The sequence below is a fragment of the Corythoichthys intestinalis genome, chromosome 3 (genome assembly GCF_030265065.1).
Source record: "Corythoichthys intestinalis isolate RoL2023-P3 chromosome 3, ASM3026506v1, whole genome shotgun sequence".
Classification (NCBI taxonomy): domain Eukaryota; kingdom Metazoa; phylum Chordata; class Actinopteri; order Syngnathiformes; family Syngnathidae; genus Corythoichthys; species Corythoichthys intestinalis.
In genome coordinates, this window is record NC_080397.1 from 42795182 (window position 1) to 42819305 (window position 24124).

General features: G+C 38.4%; 1 protein-coding gene across 2 annotated transcripts in view; it reads right to left on the minus strand.

Annotated features, from left to right (window-relative positions):
• The window catches only part of fkbp15b (FKBP prolyl isomerase family member 15b), a 31839-nt gene extending 12557 nt beyond the window's left edge, over positions 1-19282 (minus strand). Inside the window, exons 1-17 of one of the 2 annotated variants that reach the window (XM_057832491.1) lie at positions 19059-19282; positions 15302-15405; positions 14227-14308; positions 13999-14068; positions 13798-13872; positions 12403-12501; positions 10396-10545; positions 10250-10318; positions 9989-10132; positions 9680-9792; positions 9556-9604; positions 9353-9460; positions 9122-9206; positions 5956-6056; positions 5774-5858; positions 5573-5682; positions 5407-5505 (exon numbers count right to left, since the gene is read on the minus strand). In XM_057832491.1, coding sequence (XP_057688474.1) covers positions 5407-5505; positions 5573-5682; positions 5774-5858; positions 5956-6056; positions 9122-9206; positions 9353-9460; positions 9556-9604; positions 9680-9792; positions 9989-10132; positions 10250-10318; positions 10396-10545; positions 12403-12501; positions 13798-13872; positions 13999-14068; positions 14227-14308; positions 15302-15405; positions 19059-19108 — 1593 coding nt within the window. In that variant the 5' untranslated portion in view covers positions 19109-19282. Of the gene's footprint in view, positions 1-5406; positions 5506-5572; positions 5704-5773; positions 5859-5955; positions 6057-9121; positions 9207-9352; positions 9461-9555; positions 9605-9679; positions 9793-9988; positions 10133-10249; positions 10319-10395; positions 10546-12402; positions 12502-13797; positions 13873-13998; positions 14069-14226; positions 14309-15301; positions 15406-19058 lie in introns of both variants that reach the window. The other variant, XM_057832490.1, reaches the window with a different exon arrangement.
• Positions 19283-24124: the final 4842 nt, after the last annotated feature.

Here is a 24124-nt window from a genome sequence, read left to right on the forward strand (position 1 = left end):
TGACATGTGTATATACAGTTTCATTGCAAATCAGTATTATGGTGATCATACTAAATATTTTTTTCTGTGCACATATGAGGTAAATATCGCTGCCATGAAGCCTCCATATAGTGACAGTTCTCTGCCCGCTTCACTGCCGTCACGCGACCGCAGCTCAGCTTTTGCTTGCCTCGTAGCTACCCGTGTTTTAAATTACTGTAAATTTGATAGTATGTCGTCATAGGCAGTCACGAGTTTGTTGAGAAAAGTACTACTCTAAACAATGCTCGCTAAATTTGTGTGGTGTTTTTGTCTGTTTGAGCAGCATTTGATAGGCTCCATGTTAACAAATATGTGACAAAGTCATTTCCTTTCATTTTCTGATTCATTCACCGCATAGTCATTACTGGAAAATCAAGTTAGCAGCAAGCTAGGTCAGGAACCGGAGGACCGAGTCACTGAACGGGAAGTGACAAAACTCAGTCTTGCCCCCCTGCCTGCACGCTGGCTGCTTATTGGCCACACGTGGACGTGAGTGACAAACGCCCTGATTCTGTTTCCGGTCCCTCCCCTGCCCGCGATGAGGCTGGCGTCTGATTGGTCGTGTGCGATGTCAGAAGACGCTGCCGCTTGCTCAACGCCCTCCCACGCAGCGAACAAGCACCACCTTCATAGAACGAATCAGTGCAGATGATGATTAGTTCGGTCTCGTTCACCAAAACAATTCGTTCAAAAAGAACGAATCGTTCGCGACCGATACAACACTATTTCACACACTGTTGCTAGTATTTTGACCCATTCCTCCAGCCAGATCTCCTCTAGAGCAGTAATGTTTTGGGGCTGTCGTTGGGCAACATGGACTTTCAACTCCCTCCGCAGATTTTCTATAGGGTTGAGACCTGGAGACTGGCTAGGCCACTCCAGGACCTTGAAATGCTTCTTACGAAGCCACTCCTTTGTTGCCCTTGCTGTGTGTTTGGGATCATTGTCATGCTGAAAGACCCAGCCACGTCCCAACTTCAATGCCCTTGCTGATGGAAGGAGATTTTCACTAAAAATCTCTCGATACATGGCCCCATTCATTCTTTCATTTTCACAGATCAGTCGTCCTGGTCCCTTTGCAGAAAACCAGCCCCAAAGCATGATGTTTCCACCCCCGTGCTTCACAGTGGGTATGGTGCAATTCAGTATTCTTTTTCCTCCAAAAAAAGAGAACCTGTGTTTCTACCAAAAAGTTCTATTTTAGTTTCATCTGACCATAACACATTCTCCCAGTACTCTTCTGGATCATCCAAATGCTCTCTAGCGAACTGCAGACGGGCCTGGACGTGTACTTTCTTCAGCAGGGGGACACGTCTGGCAGTGCAGGATTTGGGTCCCTGGCGGCGCATTGTGTTACTGATAGTAGCCTTTGTTACTGTGGCCCCAGCTCTCTGTAGGTCATTCACTAGGTCCCCTCGTGTGGTTCTGGGATTTTTGCTCCCCGTTCTTGTTATCATTTTGACGCCACGGGGTGAGGAGTTGAAAGTCCGTGTTGCCCGACGACAGCCCTAAAACATCACTGCTCTAGAGGAGATCTGCATGGAGGAATAGGCCAAAATACCAGCAACCGTGTGTGAAAAGCTTGTGAAGAGTTACAGAAAACGTTTGGTCTCCGTTATTGCCAACAAAGGGTACATAACAAAGTATTGAGATGAACTTTTGGTATAGACAAAATACTTATTTTCCACCATAATTTGCAAATAAATTCTTTAAAAATCAAACAATGTGATTTTTCTGTTTTTTTTTTCCACATTCTGTGGAAAAATTCTGTGAAAAAAAGAGGCTCGGGGTGATGACATCTCAACATCAGAAGAGGACACTATGCGTTTGCTTCATGCCTTTATAGTTGATACAAACTGTAATCAGGGAAATTTTCTTTATGTACAAGTTAGAACAGGGGAGTAAGTAAAATTGGACAAAGGAGTTATGGTGCTGAAATGAGAATGCATGAATTACAGGTATTATCACCAGCTCCATTCACTGCCAATCAAACCTGCTCTTATCATTAACTTTAAATACGGCACATGCTGTCCTTTACACTCGGGGAAGAAACTGACTTGCTTAAAAGGGAACCTCGGACTTCAAGACTTCTAGGCTCTAATAAGCCACAATTGTTCTCTTTTACTAAAATATGTTATTAGAAACACATAAAATGTTGCCATTGATTTGAAATCTATAATATTTAGTACGTTTTGATCTACGGCGGGCACCATGTTTGATCTGCGCAATAGACGCTCGGGGTGATGACCTAGATTGTTACTGTCCTTCGACGACCGGGTCCTTCTACACGGCGAGACGTCCAACACATTCGTTCATTTGTTAAAAGCGGCGAGTACTTCCTATTTGTGTTTTTATTGAGTCTTTTATTAGCTTTTCATTGCAGCAAAAATATTTTTTGCATGCGTTTCTCTCTCATACTTTTAAGAATTGTGTTTTCTTGTGGTAGCTTTAAAGCAGATTGTTGATCTGTTGACCACATTAGCCACGTAGCATATTTAAACCACCCTTCTTTGATATTACAATGTTTAAGTATTGTCTTAAGTCATCTTTAGTATGCTCTGTCTGTATGCATCTAAACAAAACAAGCTGAAAGTGCACAGTATTTGGGTGTCAAATTCGCCTCTTGTACATTTTGGCAGAACACAATTTTTTTTCTACTCTTGTCTCGTCTCATCCCGTCTTTCCTGTTCATTTGGCATCTGCTACTCGTTATGTGAAATATCGACAGTGCTGTCTTGCTCATTAATGTTCTTCTTGGGTTCAAATTGAAAGGGTTGAATAGATGACATGTTTATGTCGCTAGAGACTCTGGAAGCCTGGCAGCGTAACCATGTGATGTCACCGCCCTGCGACATCAACAACACAACAATGGCGACTAGGGATGCAACGATACAGTTAAGTCACGGCTTGGAACGATTTTCGATACGAAGGACACGATTTTCGATTCGATTGAATACATTTAATGCGTTGAAACAAAAACTACAAGTGTTAAGAATTCTTCAAATAATTTCCTAATTTCGCCGTTAATTCATTAATTTTTTTTATGCAGTCGTGCTTTTATTTTGGAAACGATGCGTGCACACTTACTTCCGGTTTTACGCTTCCGGTTTCTTCAGCGCAAGCAGTGCAGAAGTCAATGATGATGTGAGTATGCATTTAGAGTTTATTAGAGGCGCTGCACAGGGTTTGTGTACATTCCCCACAAGCCTAAGTAGAGGAATAGTCATAATAAATGTGATTTTATGTTAGTTTTTGCCAATCGTTTTCACTTGTAGCTTTGCAGCGGTTAGCTCGTTTTAGCGGCTAACGATCGTTAGCATTCTATCATAGTTCATTATATAGCATCAGAATATTTGATGAAAGTTGTACATGTTGTCATTTGATGAGAGGAAATATGTTAATTGTTAGTATAATTAGTTTATTATTAAAATGATGCAGGTTGTGATTTAATATGGAAAACAATAATGTTGTGAATGTTAATCAGATGTTTTATGTTATTCAATAGAAACTGAATGTGTAAGGATATACACGTCTGCACGTGAGCCATTAAAGAAGTTGAGTTCATCCGACGACACATGTGTTCTCTGATCGGAGCCACTTCTGGTGGTCAACACCTTCCAGTCAACCAGTCACGAGTAGAATCTTCTATAACAAGTTTTTTTTTTTTTTTTTTTTTTTTTTTTAATGTTTTTTTATTTTGCTAACAAGCAAAAATAACAATGCCATCATATAAACGTGCAACATTGTGCATCATTTTATGTGCTTAGTTCTTATTGATCTGAAGAAATTTTGTATAAAAGTGGTAAGAAACAATCTTTACTGTTTGTAAAGTGAGGCGGGCACACTGTTGATTGCTATTACTCTCTTAGCAGGTATGTTTACCACATGAGAAAAACATCCTATTTGTGGTCCGAGTCCATCTGTGTTACGTACTGAATTACAATATTTGCAGCATTCTCTATAGTCACTGGTATGGATTGATTTGGCCTTGCTTAACCATTCAGTCATGGCGGTTTTTGATTCTTCGATGTAGTATAAGGACTACGCGTCCCATGATCACTCTGGGCTAACGCAGCCAATGGCATGGGACTTGGGGGGGATCTAACGTTTCACATCTAGGTTGCTATTTGATGATATCTAGTGTGTGCGTGCGTGCGGGTATTGTCGGGCATTAAAAAACGTTAACACACGCCATGGAAGTCACGTCTGCTCATCACTGCACAACACCAGCATTTGACCATCGACTTTCATAAACAGGACGAGTTTGAAGTACAGCACTATTAATTTGCGACTCATTGTTCATCATGTAACCGTGAGTTAGCTCTCTGTGACCCACGGTAAACCTGTCTTTTGTCAAAGCGAGGTTATTCTAGCAGCCAAGTCAGCAATAAAATATTGGCGGACTTTGTTGTACGTATCCGTAAAAGCAGTCTTTGTTTAATATGTACAAATGGGGAAAGCATATCAGCTCACCTAAAATGCTGCCAAACAACGGATCTGTACAATAATGAAGTAAGCAAGCCGCCTCCTTAAGTTTTTGCAATGATCCTCGTGCGCCACACAAGGGGGGCGGCTAGCGGCAGAGTTTGTTTTTTCAAGGCAAAGCTGTGCCGGACATTTTAGCAAGAGAAACAATAAAAATAAATTCGGAAAACACAATTTGGGAGCTTTTCATTTGGATCGAATGTTTTTGCATATTGAATCGAAGAGGGCGCATCGAACGGTTCAATATAAAAACAGAGTATTGTTGCATCCTTAATGGCGACCTACCACTGTAGTTAAACTAATTTTACAAACTGTATAAAAGTGAAAACATCAAGAGGGGTTCCAATATCAAATTATTTTAACTCATAATAAAGTTTATCTTTTAAGAACTACAAGCCTTTCTATACGTGGATCTATTTTAACTCATAATAAAGTTTATCTTTTAAGAACTACAAGCCTTTCTATACGTGGATCCCTTTAAAGATGCATAGAATGACCTCATTATAGCTATTGGCGCATATATATTTCCAAATCCCTCAATGCTTATATTTTTTCCATGCCTAAAGATCTCAAAAGTCCTTTCTGAATCGTGCTTTGTGTACTACGGCATAATCATGGTCAAAAAGGGGCCCTCCCAGACTGTTCCAACTAAATTGGAGTATACAAGTTGGAGTATACAATTGAGAACAAAATCTTGGAATGAGTGGAAAATATTCAATCCAACTCCTTATGGATGAGTTAACTAAATAAGATAATCAGCTTGATATCTTTTTTTTTGACAGTTTTGTATGATTTTCATGTACGAGCACAACAGTCATCCCAAAATGTCCAATCACAAGGACTACAAACGGTGACACATTCATACGGGCTGGGGGTAAAATGACATTTACTGGCATATACCTGGATGATTCTTAGAAGATTTTGCATGACCATGGTGGACTCCATTGATATACCAGACAGGCTCAAGGATACATTTCCCTGCCTTTGAAGATCGTCTACCTAATAAATAAAAAAGTAGGGAAAATCTGTTTTAGAGCCAGACTCTGCATATCCTTGGATTTTATACCTTGGACGCAAGTTGATCGACTTTGTCTGCTACTTTTCCGACAGCTAAGCGGATTTCAGTGTTTTGCTGTCTGGCCTCGATCATCAACAAGGAAGTCACGTCATTGGAGCCTGGACGATATGGTTTTGCCACTTAAAATATACAAATAAACGTCATGGCTTTAAATTATTTCAGTGTATTCACTGAGTTTCTATATCTTACCAATGAAAGGAACGCGGGTAGGATGAACCTGGCCAACGGAATGGAGCTGAGTCGAAGGAACAGAAGTCTGTGTGTAGGAGTAAGGCTTTCAAACAACAAGATGAAGAATGAACAGAACACAAAACCACTTTTATTTACTCATAAAGTCAAAGTATTTATGTAAAAAGGGGAAGAAATCTCACCTGAAAAGTGTGCATGTTGCCTAGCAAACCAGGCTGTGCAGCGAAATTGGTAATGCTGGGAAGTACGCTAGATGGAAAAGCGGGGTATGGATGTGGAAGCACTATGGTGAAACAACAGAACCAAATAAAATGAAAAATGACGCAAATATACTATGTTATTATTTTTTTTAATGGATGCAAACCATACATTCACCATTTATCTGAATAGACAATTTTAATGTCAAACAAAAAAACAATGAATTGTTGGTATTTAATTAGCCATTCCTTTTAGGCACATGACAAGTCTGCTAATACTAAACATGGGAATACAATCAGATTATATTTAAGATTAGAGCTGTCCCGACTAGTCGACGTAGTCGATGACGTAAATGCGTCGACGAGCACAACATCCTGTCGACGGTTAATGACGGGTTAAAAAAAATATATGCGTGGAAAGTTGAGAATCGCAGACGCTTGGTATGCAATAGACCTTACTCACATGACGTCACAACCACGCCTCCGCGCCATATTGTCCGTCTAGTCGTCGTGTTGACGCATTACCGCTACATAAATTCCTCCTATTATGGAGTGTTTTTCTGTTCGTTAACATTAATAATCAAAATGGTGAAGGCGTGTGTGGCGGTTGGTTGCAATAACAGAGAAGATAGATGGAGAGACTTGAAGTTCTACCGTATTCCGAGAGACCCGGAGAGGAGAGCGAGATGGACTGCTGCAATTCCATGAGAAAACTGGGCTCTAAACGATTACCACAGATTATGTAGTAGTCATTTTATATCTGGTAAGATGCATTTAATATATATTTAGAGGGTTTTGGGCTGACAACCACAATTAAGATCATTGCGAGGCTAATCGCCGACAACATACAGTTTCAAATTCAAGATGCTTATTTCTTCCACCATCATTACATTTTGAATAATATTTAGCTGGTACCAAGTGAAAGAGACTGGCCTCGTCTACGGATCATCAGTTAAACAGGTGTGTCCAAACCTTTTGCAAAGGGGGCCAGATTTGGTGTGGTAAAAATGCGGGGGGCTACCTTGGCTGATTTACATAGAACAATATATTTAAACACATTTTAGCAAGCCCTTCTGTGTGTCACATTTGCTTTATTATTTTTTTATTCATAATTTCAACAGTCTCGTCTTTGTGGCGTTCTCTTTCGACACTCGGGCTCTTGGGAAATACTGCTGCTGTGAAATTAAACTAGCTTCAAGTTGCTATAATTTCTCGCTGCATATCTTCCCTGTAATGTTGTCGTACATGTCAGCGTGTCTTGTTCGGTAATATCATTAACTCTTTGAAAACAGCGACTGTCTCTTTGCAAATGAGGCAGACACAGCTGTTGCGTGTTTTATTGAAGAAATAGTCCAATATCCACCTATCCTTGAAGCATCGGCCATTGCAGTCAACTTTTTTTTTTTTTTATTGATTGTCGCCATTTTAGAAAATTGGAAGGGTCACACGGGGTAATGTTGCTTAGAGTGCTGCTCTTAAAGTTTTTCAAACTTTCGTGAGAATAGGCTGATTTTGTGTGGACAAGATAGTTGTAGATATCAGGGTAGCAGATGTCAGGCAGAGAGGGCGAAGACAGCGATTTAGGTATCAAATTTGGATCTGGCGAATGGATAGACTGAAGCTTTTCCACATAACGCCTTTTATGCAACGCATCCAATGAGTTTACAGCGTCTGAAAGCACCGGGGCTTCCATGAATTGCACTATAAATTGCACGACAAATTGAAACCATTGAGAATACGGATAAACAAAGACGGACAATATGGCGGCCGGATACAGCGACACGTCATTCTGTGACGTTGGTGAGTAGGGTCTATAGGGGAAAGCGACACAAAGCCAAACAAACACAACAGAGTGGCCAAAACATTGACTTATTTCAACGAAACAAAGGAGGGTACACTGTTGTGTCCTGTCTCTTCAATGCCAAGCTTGGCTGCATGTCGGCCGTGAATGAACACCTAAAGCGCCGTCACCCAGCTGTAATTTTGGAAGACGACAGGAGACAACAAGGTGGTAGATCGTAAGTCCATCTAGGTAACTAACGACATTTTTTATTGAAGTTGCTAACCCTGTCGTGATATGCAGTAAGTCCATTTATCGCACAGTAAATACAAATGAGGGTGGTAATTTTCACAGCAGCGTTTCAGCGTTTTATCGCCGTTTGCGTACGTGCATACATTTGTGCGTGCGTGCACACGTGCTTGTTGATGTCATATGACTCTCCATTTCTTTTCACAGATGTTTATTGGTCATCAACACGTCGTAAAATTAAAGTTCAGACATACCAAATAAGGAAACACATCTATATTAAACACTGTAAACCTTGGCATTGCTACATTGAGACTAATGGGGAAAAAAGACAAGCTACTTTAGCCTGGTATAAAACTCTTCAGTCTTCTCCAAAACGCAAACTTGCGGTTAAAAGGTGACACTTCAAACATGAAAAATTTCTGGTTAACAGCATTTGCAAATGAAAAAAAAGGGGGGAAAAAATCTATTACTGACACCAAATGTAATGACGAAAAGTGCTTTATTTTTGCGGAGTGTGATGCTCACGGTTAGTGGTTTAGCGAACGTACTTCCGGTAAACATTTTAAAATAAAAGCACGTCATGTTCGTCATATAAATAACGATTTCTGGAGTTAATCCCACATACTTCAGAATTCACACTAAGAATAGCGTTAAAATGACACACTTTATGAAAAATCTGATTGGGAATGAATAATTACGGTATTAAAATACTATTATATATAGTAGTATACTATAAAATTGATTCTAGATATATATATTTTTTTAAGAATTGTTCTGAATCATGTTGGAAAGGCGAAATCAGTGTTCTGAATCTGTTTACATTCCATTCTTTTGTACTAGTGAATGGTATCAGAATTTGACCTCATTGTTTATTTGTGATTTATTTGTTTATTTGTAGTTTAATAAAGAATTTACCGTAAGTGTTCCAAAATGTTTTTTTGTGAATTAATAAGCGTCATCAAAAATGTCATTGCTAAATTAGTAAAAACAAAAAATATTAGATTAGTCAACTAATCGTAAAAATAGTCAGCTGACTAATCGGGACAAAAATAGTCCTTTGGGAGTTGGGACAGCCCTACTTAAGATGCTGGACGATAGATGAAAGCGTAAATGAAAGGTTACCATGTGCTTGAACTGGGGCAGCAGAAGTGATCTGCACAGGAGACGGCGCAGCAGGCGTATCCTTGCCTCTACTAGTGTTGGTATCCTGCAGAAAAGGAAAACGCTATATAAACTATTGGAGGTTTACTACATTATTTAAACAAGGCGAGACTTAATTATTTCATCAGCATTTTATTTGATGGAAAACGTTTTTGTTGAGAAAATGAGGAATTTAGAGCCATATATAGTCACCTCCAACTCAGAGTCACTAGAGTCAGGCTGGCATGTTAGAAAGGGCAACAAGGGCTGCCCCATCTTTGCCATACGAGAAATCAGCTTGGCTTTTGTAACATCTGCAGTCTAAATTGAGAAAAATAGTTCATATGTATGTTAATTAAACATGAAGACTTGTTAAGTGTTGCATGAATTGAAAATCAGCTATCAAGATTACTTACTGTGACTTGCTCATTAAGAGAATTTGATTTTCCACGCTGAGTTGTTTCCCTTGGGGCAAAAAAGTATAAGTGTAAAAAAATATAACGACTAATTCTATTACCTATTACTAGGTTTAAGACTCACCCTGGCTGCGTTAGTGTCTCTTGAGTCAGATTCTCAACACTAGGGGCAGGGGAGAGAGTACCGGAGTCTCTGGAACTAGCCTGATCAGAGCCAGAATCTTTGGAGAATTTGACCTACAGCACATAAATACAACTGAAAAATATGCCTGGCTCACAAGAAAAACATTGCATATACAGATAAGTTCTTTGTTCAACGTTAATAACCACATCTGTAACAAAAGTTGGTTTAAAAACTAATAAAACCTGTAATGTGGCTGAATACTAAATTAGCGAAGCTAGAAGGATAAAGAAAAAAATTCAAGGCACTCACTCGTTTTAGCGCCGCTTCAAAAATAAGAGTGCTGTTAGCTGGAATACAGTCAGGGACACCTTTAGATCCATAGGCAAGGTTCGGTGGGACAACAATGAGTCGACAGCCAGACTTCTTCATCCCCAGCATGCCCTTCTCCCACCCCTGCTCACAGAACAGGAGTATACATCAGGTGTTTACAACAGGAATACATATATAGAAATACACACACATGAATATGGTGTTATTTCAAAAGAATGAAAGTGTAAAATAAATTCTTACTTGAATTACTTTACCAGCTCCAATTTTTAAACGTAACAACTTGTCTTTCTTTTGGTTGGAGTCAAACATCTGAAATTAAAAACATCATTAATTGTTGCTATTTGTACGTAAAATGCCACCAATAAAGACAATAAATTTGTTATAACCTGTCCAATTGTGTGATTCTGCAAGAGCCAGCCTCTGTACGCCACTTCCAGAGAATCACCATATTGTACTGCCTGGCCCTCTCCCAGACTTAGATCTTGAGTTAGCACTGCATCTAACGCGTTGCAGGTGTTTGCCTTTGCCAAACACACCTAAAGCAATAAATATACACATGGAGATTAAGATTTTTTTAAAGACATGAGTACTACAATATTAGGTAATTTTTGTTTAAACATTTCTACGGTATAAGCTTTGCGGTAACATCTTACACAGAACACAACCTGTAATCGGAACACACACTTCACTCCAAAATATTTTTCTTTAACAATCTGTTATATGTGCAGCCACAGTTCAAATCATGGCATTTTGATTTTTGATTATTGTGTGAATAAGATACAGTTGAATTCTTCAAATTTTCATTCATCTAATGAGGAAGCCATTTTGTCCAACAACACCATCCGCAGTCAACTGAAATTACACTCACCGGCCACTTTATTAGGTACACTTGTCCAACTACTCGTTAACACTTAATTTCTAATCAGCCAATCACATGGCGGCAACTCACTGCATTTAGGCATGTAGACATGGTTTAAGACAATCTCCTGCAGTTCAAACAGAGCATCAGTATGGGGAAGAAAAGTGATTTGAGTGACTTTGAACATGACATGGTTGTTGGTGCCAGAAGGGCTGGTCTGAGTATTTCAGAAACTGCTGATCTACTGGGATTTTCACGCACAACCATCTCTAGAGTTTACAGAGAATGGTCCGAAAAAGAAAAAATATCCAGTGAGCGGCAGTTCTGTGGGCGGAAATGCCTTGTTGATGCCAGAGGTCAGAGGAGAACGGCCAGACAGGTTCGAGCTGATAGAAAGGCAACAGTGACTCAAATATCCACCCGTTACAACCAAGGTAGGCAGAAGAGCATCTCTGAACGCACAGTACGTCAAATTTTGAGGCAGATGGGCTACAGCAGCAGAGGACCACGCCGGATGCCACTCCTTTCAGCTAAGAACAGGAAACTGAGGCTACAATTTGCACAAGCTCATCGAAATTGGACAATTGAAGATTGGAAAAACGTTGCCTGGTCTGATGAGTCTCGATTCCTGCTGCCACATTCGGATGGTAGGGTCAGAATTTGGCGTCAACAACATGAAACAATGGATCCATCCTGCCGTGTATCAACGGTTCAGGCTGGTGGTGGTGGTGTAATGGTGAGGGGAATATTTTCTTGGCACTCTTTGGGCCCCTTGGTACCAATTGAGCATCGTTGGAATGCCACAGCCTACCTGAGTATTGTTGCTGACCATGTCCATCCCTTTATGACCACAATGTATCCAACTTCTGATGGCTACTTTCAGCAGGATAATGCGCCATGTCATAAAGCTGGAATCATCTCAGACTAGTTTCTTGAACATGACAATGAGTTCACTGTACTCAAATGGCCTCCACAGTCAACGTATCTCAATCCAATAGAGCATCTTTGGGATGTGGTGGAACGGGTGATTCGCATCATGGATGTGCAGCAGACAAATCTGCACCAACTGTGTGATGCCATCATGTCAATATGGACCAAACTCTCTGAGGAATGCTTCCAGCACCTTGTTGAATCAATGCCACAAAGAATTGAGGCAGTTCTGAAGGCAAAAGGGGGTCCAACCCGTTACTAGCATGGTGTACCTACTAAAGTGGCCGGTGAGTGTAAAGGCTTTGACACGGATGTGAAACTGGATTCACTATGTACGGTGTATCACAAAAGTGTGTACACCCCTCGCATTTCTGCAGATATTTAAGTGTATCTTTTCATGGGACAACACTGACAAAATAACACTTTGACACAATGAAAAGTAGTCTGTGTGCAGCTTATATATTAATTTATTTTCCCCTCAAAATAACTCAAAATATAAATAAAGTCTAACATTTATTATTTTATTATTATTTTATGTATTATAATTTATTATTATTATTTATTTATTAATATTTATTATATTTATAAAATATTTGTTACTTACCTCTTTACAAAAGTCGCAAGCTGATTTCTCGGATTCAAACATAAGCGACCAATTCTGCCTTTGGTCATCGTAAAATGTGCAGTAATTGTTTGACTGCACCTGCAAAAAACAAAAAAATGGTAACTAAAAAAAAATGGTTATGACGCATACATTCAAGACCAGTCATGTTTTATAGTGTGATGGGCTTTATTTCTCTGTGAAAGAGACAGGATTTATAGTACATTTTTTTTCTAGAAACATGAAAGAAAGTACACAATTTCAGAATGCCTATGAAAATTTGCAATCATTGTTTTTTGTGTTTTTATTTCGCTTGTAGAGATGCACACATCTAAATGGTCTACTTTATATATTATGGTGCACAGGGCCAAATTGCCTTTTGGACAGTTTTAATGAAATGCTGTTTTCACAAATATCTATTAATACTGAGATCAAATCTGCCACTTTAGCTGGTATTAAAATAGAATAATGAGAGAGAAAAATAAAAACTAATTCCGTGAACAATTCCACTGTAACAAAAAACACAGGAATACAGTTTTTGCCTTCATGTGGACAAATGCGCTTGCTTGCAACCTGTCTAGACAGGAACGTAAGATTTCATGGGTATTGAACTGTGTGCGGCTCTGCGGTCCACATTTAAATCCAAGGCGGCCTTTAGGTGCACAGTGAGAAAAACATTTAAATTCCTTCTCATCTATATTTGGTCATCCTATTATGCATATTATATCGTATTGGTATAAGACGGTGTTTTTTGCATTGAAATAAGACTGAAAAAGCTGGGGTTGTCTTATATTCGCAGTCTAGACATTATACCAATTCACGGCGCTAGATGGCACCAGATATCATTGAAGCGATGTTCTGTCATGACAGATCTCAGCTACTCTCAATTTTAACCAGTTTGAATTATCTTGTTGCAATGTTTTCCTTATTCAGATTTGTTTCAAGACTACAGTTACAGTTAGACGTCACTTTGAGGGTTAATGCAGTTATTGGAATTTTGTTGTTTTATCACAATAGATTGGTTTATTTACATTTCGAAAAACAAAAGCCATTCATCTACGAATGTGACTGCACTTTAGGTTACATATTTAAATGTTCAGATATTAAGATTCGAATGAGGCAAAATAACATGCTTTTTCTCTCAAATATATTGTTATAATCATTTGTTTCAGATGTACTGTAATTACTTTCTGTATAAAATTAATTTGGTGTTCAAAAAGTCTTTTTTCAAACTTGAGTCTTGAAAAACAGGGGGTCGCCTTATAATCAGGGCCGTCTTATATTCGGGCCAATACGGTAGTTAATGTGTCTGCATCGAAATGTAAACTTGTTGAATGAGAAAAATTGCTTTGCTTCAGAAATGCTGGAAAACATGATTCATAAGTTTCCAAAGCTCACCGTGAAAATGAAATCTATGTGAATCTTGGCAGAAGTAACTTGTTTCTGATGGCTCAAGTACAAAAGCAGCTTGTACTACACAGAAAAAGAGACGTGATTAAGAAAAATGTCACATTAGAACAACCATCTCATAATGAACATCCTATTTATTTATTTTTTTAAATATATGTGTCCTATAATAATCGAGGCCACAACCCCTACCTCTTGACTTGTGTGGTTTCCTAATACGGCTGCACCCAGCTTTCCCTGCTTCACGTACTGTCCATTTATACTGTGTAAAGGGCATGCAATTATTTAAAGACGTTCACTCAGATTATCAGGTAAATGCTATTTGAGTATTCAAACAAAGTGCATATCGCAGAACAATCTGCAAGTCATAACTCAAAACAAACTGCTATTCATCTTTAAACATTTAAATCAAAGTATTACTATCGAAATGCTTGGACTGCTGTGGCAATTAACACTTCAAAGGTTCCAGGTGATGGTGCTGCTGCTGTCTGGATGACTGAGACTGCAAAAAAACAATGATACAAAAATTCAAGTATGGTAGTCACATTAAATGATATAATCAGGGATGCACATAAGTGGTCCGCATGCGCGCATGCGTACTGGACGTATACAAACGCGCTGGCCCTAAACGGCTTCCATACGCTTTTGCGTACCGATGGCTGACCACTGTATTTGCGGCGGACACGAGATAATCACTTCTCAAAATGTCGGAGGCAGGCCCCACTGAGTAATTATTTCCGTGTTCCCCCACCCCCGTCAAAGGACAGACAGACGACAGAGACGTCACCGGAGCTACTGAAAAAAGGACTTTTGCTGAAAAGTGGCTGCAGGAGGTACCATGGCTAGAAGCAAATGATGCTCGCACGGATATGTGGTACAAAATTTGCCGTGAGAATCCCAATGTCGCCGATAAGAGCAGCACGTTTTATGTAGGGTCAAAGAATTTCAGCCACCCAAACTTTGAAAAGCACGAAAAAAAACAGAGCATGTGGCAATTAAGCAAACTATCGATGTCAGGCAGCACCCCACTTGCCCTATGGACAAGTGGCGGAAAAAAGTTATTGAAGAACAGCGCCATGCACTGACAAACGTGTTTTTGCTCGCATTTCACAAAGCTAAACATGCACGTTCAATGAGCTCTTATGGGGAGGAGGACATCCCACTTTTACAAAGGCTTGGAGTTCATGTGGGAGCCGCATAATGCCCTTTATTTTGAATTAGTACTGCTTTTATGTTTATTTCTTTACATTTCAATTCAAAGTAATGGCAATTTTGTTGTGCCAGTTGATGTTAATCAGGCATTAATTTTTAATATAATTAATTAAAGGTATTTGGCTCTAACTAAAGCTTGTCATAATTTTATCGCATCAGGCGGGTCGGCTCTCAAGCTCAATGAGGACCAAGTCACATCTCCAGGTCCTCCTCTGAGAACCTGGGCAAAAAAAATATGTGCACCCCTGGATATAATCAATTTTTCACTGTAAAAAGGTCTGACCTGGATTCGAGTTCTTTCTCGGTTGTTTTGGTGCTATATAATGAAAGGACTCATTTCCTTGACTGTTTTTTTCGTCAATCCCAAACAGGGATGCCAACTTGGCCCTACAAGGAGAGCAAATGTTAAGACAAAACACAAACCAGATTCCACAAAAAGTTGGGAAGCTCTAGAAATTGTGAATGAAAAATGAATGAAAAATGAATGAAATGATGCGTAAGTGCCAAAATTCAATATTTTATTCAAAATAGACATAGATACACATCAAACATTTAAACTGAGGAAATCATCATTTGAGAGTAAAAATATGTTGATTTTAAATTCAATGCCGTCAACAAAAGTTAAGTGCACATATTAGGAACAGCTAAAACACCAATTACCACTAATTAGGTCAATTGGCAACATAATTTGAGTATAAAAAGAGCTTTTCAGAGCGGCATTGTTTCTCAAGAGCAATGATGGGTAGAAGAACATCAATTTCCCCGTTGAAAATGGAGCAATATCCTAGTGAAAAATTACAAAATGTTTTAAGTTATTATTTATTGTGCATAACATCATTTCATAGAATTTGGAGCAATCTAGGAACAGCTAAAACACCAATTACCACTAATTAGGTCAATTGGCAACATAATTTGAGTATAAAAAGAGCTTTTCAGAGCGGCATTGTTTCTCAGGAGCAATGATGGGTAGAAGAACATCAATTTCCCCATTGAAAATGGAGCAATATCCTAGTGAAAAATTACAAAAAGTTTTAAGTTATTATCTATTGTGCATAACATCAACTAAGATAATTTGGAACAATCTCTGTGCATAAGTGTCAAGGCCGAAAAACCATACTGGATGCCCATGATCTTTGGCCCTTAAACAACACTGCACCACTAACAGGAATGCTACTGTAAAGCAAATCACAGAATGGGCTCAACATTATTTCCAGAAACTAGTGTCTGTGAACACAATCCATCATGCTATCCACCATTGCCGGCTGAAACTATGGTGCAAAGAAGAGGCCATTTTAAACAGGACCCAGAACAGCAGGCATTTTTTGGGGTCAGGGTCCATTTAAAATAGAGTGTGGCAAAGGGTAAAACCGTTCTGTGGTCAAGTTTAGTATTAGTTCCAATGACTGCCAATATATTTTAAGTCATTGCAATTACTCTACAGAAGAGGATTAATTTAAATGTATCGTGTATAACTTTCAGATATATAGTCAAATTAGGGCTACAGCTATTGATTATTTAAGTAATCAATTAATCTATCAATTAGTTCAAATAATCGACTAACCGGATTATAACATTTAATGCATTGCGGAATAAATTTTAGGAGATGAAAAACAAAGGCTTGCTAAGATTGCACTTTCAAAACAGCATTAAATGTGAATACAAAAATAAAATTCCGGGGTGTTTTTTCACACTATGCAGGATTACACTTTCATTTCACAAGAGCAATAAATGAATTTAAAACTAAATTAAAATACCCGAGTTTAGCCTTAAATGGTGTAGAAAAATTAGGATTGAAGTACAACAAAAGAACAATTGACTAACTTGCATTGCAAAAGTCTGCTCGCTTAAATGCTGTAAAATGCTAACTTTTTTATACTCTTACAATTCGTTCAAACACATATTCCCATTAAAAAAATGCTAAATATACCTCTAAACTAAATTATGAATGCATAGTCATATTAGCTCAAACAAAAACTTAAAACCTTTTGTTGGTCTTAACAGGGAGCAGCTGGATCCATCCATGTCATATTCACTGTTGCCACCAAAAGGGTATGTCCACCCAAATCAATAAAACTAAATGCAAACACTTTCAAAACAAACCATTAAAACACCACTCTAATTAAACTAATCTTTAAAGCAGCAAAATTTGATTCAAAGCTTTTTTTTTTTTTTAAATTACTCGAGTTAATCGATTAATCGTAACACTAGTCAAATAATAATACACTAATTATACTAATAATACTTTAGTTTCACTTTTTAGCATGTTGTTTTGAAAGCATCAGGCGTGAGGTCTTTCAGAGTCGCACAGTAAACGTTTGCATGCGTTGCTGGAGGCAGTAATTTTACGTTTTTGAGTTGCTCAAAGGGAACATGTCTGCTTCGCGATGACAATTATTTTGGAAAACATAAATCCTGTTGACAGCTGGCATATACTCTCCCTTATAGCTACACAGCTTGACAGCTCATTCAATCCAAGCCATATAGTGACTGCACGTCCGTCACAAGCAACGCAGTGCCAGTTTCTTAAAGCGACACACGCGCCAACACAATGGTTGGTCTATGAAGTTGATACATGCGCTGACATCAGTGTTGCTGGACCCATCACTACCTTTTACCTATAGAGAACATTTGGCGCATCATAAAGAGTAAGGTGCGTCAAACAGTTCAACAGTTAAGAGGCCTGTATTACACAAGAATGGGCCAATTTTTGTGATTTGTTGACACGATGGAAATTAAAAATAAACATTTTTGCCTTAAAATGATACATTTTCTCAGGTTAAAACTTTTGACCTGTCATCCATGTTGAGACTAAAGTACAGAAATTTCCACATCACTTCCACGTCATTGCATTAAGGCTTTATTTACAATTTGAACAGTGTCCTAGCATTTTTTGAACCCGGTTTATAATCCTGTAAAATATTTCCTCAAGATCACTGTGAAGACATAACTATTTTCAGACAAACGATTACCAATTCTATACTATATTACAATCCTTTTTTTTTTTTTTTTTAAATAAGATGAACCAAATAATATTGTGGCTCTCAAGTTAATGCATCTTTTCTTATGTTATGGGATAAAAACTCCGTTAAATGAGGATGCTACATATCCCCGTAGATGAGGAAAACAACTAGTTTCTCAACCCAACAATGACTCAGGTTTGGGAATATTTTGAAAATGGAGAATAATTCATGGATGAATACAGATGGATATATGGTACTAGGGATGAATAATTAATCGAATTCAATAAAAAAAAAAAAAAATTAATCCAATGCAATTGAATGGAATTTTCACATTTCAAAGGCAGTGGTTTGAGGGGGTAAAACTGCTTTATTTCAGTTAGTCAATAGGCCTCATGTATACTATGTATTTATAAACTAATGATTAGCTCAGTGCTTGAAGTGCAGTCTATATTCCAATAGTATTTATGAAACCCTAAAGATAAAATGATAAAATTACAGATCTGTTTGAATTTATCTATTCTGAATTTTGAATATCTGAGTAGGTTTACACCAAACTTGACATCCACTGTTTACGTTCCTAACGTGAACGCTTAAAAGACAGCACACACCAAATGGTTTTAGTAATTATACAACAATAACTGACGTAAATAAATAAGTAGTCTTTCATACTTATGCTTCTTTTTCAAGTATTTAAGCGTAATTATAACCAAAAAGACATAAATATTTATGTGTAATTATAACCAAAAAGACATAAATATTTATGTATAATACTTTAGACATTGTTTATGGATTTAAAACATGTCTTAGGGGGAAAACACCAGTAAATCACAAGCCTTTAAATTAGTCAGCCGTAGTTGTACTCAAATGAAATTGACAGCCCAATAATGTTTTCAATTTTGGAATATATCGCCTTTATAGAAAATAAGAAGGGAGCAAGAAATCTTCATCTTCATGTTTGAATAACAGACCGCACAAATTATGTACATACCTATCCATCACTGGCAACGGCGAGGGAGTGTTATGCTAGGTAACTCCTATGCTAACACATACAGCGTCGTCGAGAAAAGAAACATAACTTACCCGCCTGCGGGTGACAAGAAATCGCCATCTTCGTCGTCTCCACCGAACATTTTATCACTTAAAAGCCAATACGTAACAAATAAAACATGTGATGTAACAAATAGACGAATTTTCGCATGGCAACTAAGTGTAACTTCTGAGCATTCTTCCTGGTTGAAGGGATTGGATACCAGCTGACTTTCCACGTGATACACGTCTGTGGCTGTGCCTGTGTGTCTCGGTTTTGCGCCCTTTGAAGGCTGCATCATTTGTAGGGTGCAGCGTGAAAGCTACTTGGAATGCGGCCGATAAATATGTGCGACGTGCTAATGTGTGCGGTCACGTTGGTAGTGGGCAACGTTCCCATTGAAGGCACTGTATTTTCAATGAAAATAAAGATTTACTTTCTCATTTGTTATGGGGCGCCGTTTGTAAAGCAGTACATGCCGAAAGTTACGACAACATTTTCTCACATTTAGCGCCACGCAGTGTTAAAAATGTGATGTGAAATGTTTACGGTCACTTTTTTTTTTTTTGCACATTTACAACATTATTTAGCAACTTCAATATTTCTTTTTAAATAATAAGTTTTGGACTTGATGTTTAAATCCAGAACTAAATCTTTATTTAAATCGTAAATATAAATCTTAAATATATATTCTATATATATATTTCAAATAAATATTCTAAATATATATATGAACTTTATGTCCGAAATATATATCTTAAATCTGAATTTTATATTAAATCCTAAATGTAAATGTTATATCTAAATATTACAGTGCCCTCCATAATTATGACCCCAATCACCAACGTCACACAATCACGTGATCGCTGTATTGTGCCGCCATATTGTCCGTCATTGTGTGTCCGTATTGTCATTGATCGTAGTTTCTAAAGGTGGATTCACGTGCAAATTATGGAAGCCCTCGTGCTTTCAGACGCTGTAAACTCATTGGATGAGTTGCATAAAAGCCGTTATTTGGAAAAGCTTCTGTCGATCCAGTCACCAGATCCATATTTGATGCCCAAACCGATGTTTGCTCCCGTCCGGTCCCGTCCCGTGCGTCAGAGCTCGTCCTGAGCCCACAAAATTTCCAATCATACTCTAGTTTATGTCACGATGAGGAGTCGGTTACCCAAAATCGGCACCGGCTCGAATATAAACCGACATTTGGTCAGCTGAGCATCACCGTTGTCACGGTTGTAAAATGAAACTTGATCGACAACGGGCCGGTGTGTGCCGAAAAATAGCTGCCCCGCCTGAAATGTCTTCCCTGACGGGAGCGCTTATTTATTACGCTTTATTGACGTGAAAACATCAAATGTTTTCATGGACGCCTTACAGTAATGGATTTACGACTGTAAGATCAGTTTTAAATAATCAAATTGCACACATATTAGTACTGTATTTTAGTAACAAATCACATAACAAGCCACATAACCATCTTTAAACAGAAATGTATTAGTCTACAGGTTTTCACGACCATATCCCAATGACAATCACACAGGTATGACATTTATTAGTTCAAGCAGAGTAAAATACATATTCACGGTACAAGAAAGTCATTTCCGTGTGGGCGCTCCCGTCAGGGGGGACATTTCACGCAGGGCGTCTATTTTTCGGCACAACACCTGTTATTGCGCTCACCTTCTTGCTGCGCGACCATGGCAATGAGCTTCGTAGTCTCCATCTGATGATGTCTGCGATCGTGTTGGCATCATATTGATGTTTTCGCCGCTGTCTAACGGCTGTCGACACATACGCATCATGGACCGAGATAAAACCAACTGTGCTGCTTTCGAGATTTGCCCTTTTAACAATGGGCACACAGCAACTACTAAAATTACCGTTTATCTTCTCTGTTACTGTAACCAACCGCCACACATGCCTTCACCATTTTGATGAATCAATGTTAACGATTGTCAGGAAGATTTTTGGGTTCGTTTACTAGGTGGTGATTCCTTAGACAAGCAAAAAAACACGCAGTAATAGGAGGAATGTACGTAGCGGTAATATGCAAACACGATGAGCTGGCGGACAATATGGCGGTACCAGTCAGGGGGGCGGAGTTGTGACGTCACGTGATTGGGGTCTATTGGCACCCCTGAAAAAGATGTGTTTTTATTCAAATAATATGGGACCTTAATGGAAAAAAAGAGAAAAATCCAACCTTCAATACAAGTGCATTCATTCAGTGGGGAGAAAATCCCACATAAAGAAAAAATTATTTGACATCAAATAATGTGTGTCACAATTATTAGCACCCCTGGTGTTAATACTTTGTACAACCCCCTTTTGCCAACAAAACAAGGTCTGGGGACTGAGATGGCCATGGGAGGAGCTTGATTTTGTGTCTGGTGAACCATTTCTGTGTAGATTTGGCCATATGTTTAGGGCCATTGTCTTGCTGAAAGACCCAGTGACGACCCATCTTCAGCTTTCGGGCAGAGGGCAACAGATTTTGATTTAAAATGTCCTGGCATTTCAAAGCATTCATGATGCCATGCACCCTAACAAGGTTCCCAGGGCCTTTGGAAGCGAAACAGCCCCACAGCATCACTGACCCACCCCCATACTTCACAGTGGGTATGAGGTGCTTTTCAGCATGCGCATCTTTCGTGGTGAAGTATGGGGGTGGGTCAGTGATGCTGTGGGGCTGTTTCGCTTCCAAAGGCCCTGGGAACCTTGTTAGGGTGCATGGCATCATGAATGCTTTGAAATGCCAGGACATTTTAAATCAAAATCTGTTGCCCTCTGCCCGAAAGCTGAAGATGGGTCATCACTGGGTCTTTCAGCAAGACAATGACCCTAAACATATGGCCAAATCTACACAGAAATGGTTCACCAGACACAAAATCAAGCTCCTCCTATGGCCATCTCAGTCCCCAGACCTTGTTTTGTTGGCAAAAGGGGGTTGTACAAAGTATTAACACCAGGGGTGCTAATAATTGTGACACACATTATTTGATGTCAAATAATTTTTTCTTTATGTGGGATTTTTTTCCCCACTGAATGAATGCACTTGTATTGAAGGTTGGATTTTTCTCTTTTTTTTACATTAAGGTCCCATATTATTTGAATAAAAAAATATATATTAGAAGCTAAAAAACACATCTTTTTCAGGGGTGCCAATAATTATGGAGGGCACTTTATATTTAAACCTTAAATCTGGAAACAGTTGAAACTAAATATTTAGCGTAATATGCAAATTCACATGACTGGAGACCGGAAGTAACAAAATAAAAGCTGGAGCAGCTCAGACTGTTTGTTTACATTGCTTGAAAATGAATAAAACCTACTCAACGGTGGCAGTCGGCTCTTGGACATGATTTTTTGTGATAATAACAATATCTAGGTAAAATACACATTTAGGAGAAACCATTTAAGGAGTATTTTGTGGTTTTAGTGTCACTTTTACGCACGAGCCCAGTAAAGTTACTAAGAATAGCCACGAGGGGTCTCTGTTGGACTGGACTGGAGAGCAAGGTTGACTTTTCTAATTTCAACTGCAAAAATCCCACATTTCTCTCTGGGAAACCTTTGTATTGCAGTCAGAATAGCTCAACCGATAGTCTCGGCTAAATTTGACTCGCCTGACATATTTTCTAACAGCCCATCTTCGCCGACTGTGAGAAACACGTGATCAACTAGTCAGTCGACATTTCATCACAAATGTTATGAAAATATTTTATAAATGTTGAAAAGTTACCTAGTGTTGCTTTAAAACTAGAAGTTTTACTCGTTAACTTAAAGTGGAAAAAGGCTTTCTACCAATGTAGCTTGCAATTGTGATACTTTTTCGGTCCAAAGGCAAGGAAATGTTTTATGTATGTACACTAGTATGTACGGTATGTATAGATTTATGGGGTGGGCGGGATACCCCACCGAATCTCCACAGCTAGCTAGGATAGACTCCAGCACCTCGTGACCCATGTGAAGGTAAGTAGTACTGAAGATGAATGAATGACTGAATAATTGAAATTATTATAATTATACAATATACTGTAATTCTCGGACTAATAGGCGCACCTGAATATAAGCCGCTACCCACCAATTTTGACACGAAAATGGCATTTGATCATAGATTAGCCGCACTGGACTATAAACCGCAACTATCCTCACTGTATTATGGGATATTTACACCAAAAGATATTAACTTTACTTGACAGTGGCATCATAAAACTGTCATAAGACCATCATTCTTATGATAGCACACTGTCAGGAGCATTAATGAATGCTTATGACAGATGTCATTTGGTGTCATCCGGTAAATTATCTCACATTTGAATGTATATAAAAGATCCGAGCTGGAGATAATTGGAGTTAGTGACAAAATTTGCTGGATGACACTTACCGTTAATGATATATGTCATAAGCATTCATTAATGCCCATGACAGTGTCATGTCATAATTATGATGGTCTTATGAAAGTCGTATGACGCCGCTGTCAAATGAAGTGTTACCTATTAACCTAAATAAATCAACAAATACTATAACTAATATATGCACTGGACTATAAACCACAGGATTAGCAATGAGGGGGAAAAGTAGCGGTTTATAGTCTGAAAATTAAGGTAGTTAAAATCATTTTAGTCTTTTTTATCATGTTTTTTAAGTGTACCCACATGGTTGTTGTATATTAACGTTATGTTTGAACTCATTTACCATTCTATTGGGTTGTTCTTTCCTCTTTTAGAAAACCTAACAAATGCCCATGCAAAGACGTGCACACGCACACATGCATGCTCACACAATTTAACAGTAAAACCCAAATTTATTTCCTCTTGAGAGATTTTACAATAAAATGAAAGCAATGTTGATATATATAAAATCATTTTAATGAAATTATGTGAACATATGTGTTTTCCACGGATAATAAATGGATTATTATTGAATGTATACAATATTTATTTGCAAAGAAAGATCACTGGACAAACATGACCAAGCTTCCTTTTGTCCTTACGCGTTATAATGCAATTTGCACTAAGTGATATGTCCCTTTTAAGAACAGTACAGCAATATTCCAGTAAGACGTGTAGAACAATTGCATATTGTATATGTTATCTGCTTTAATCCATTTCAG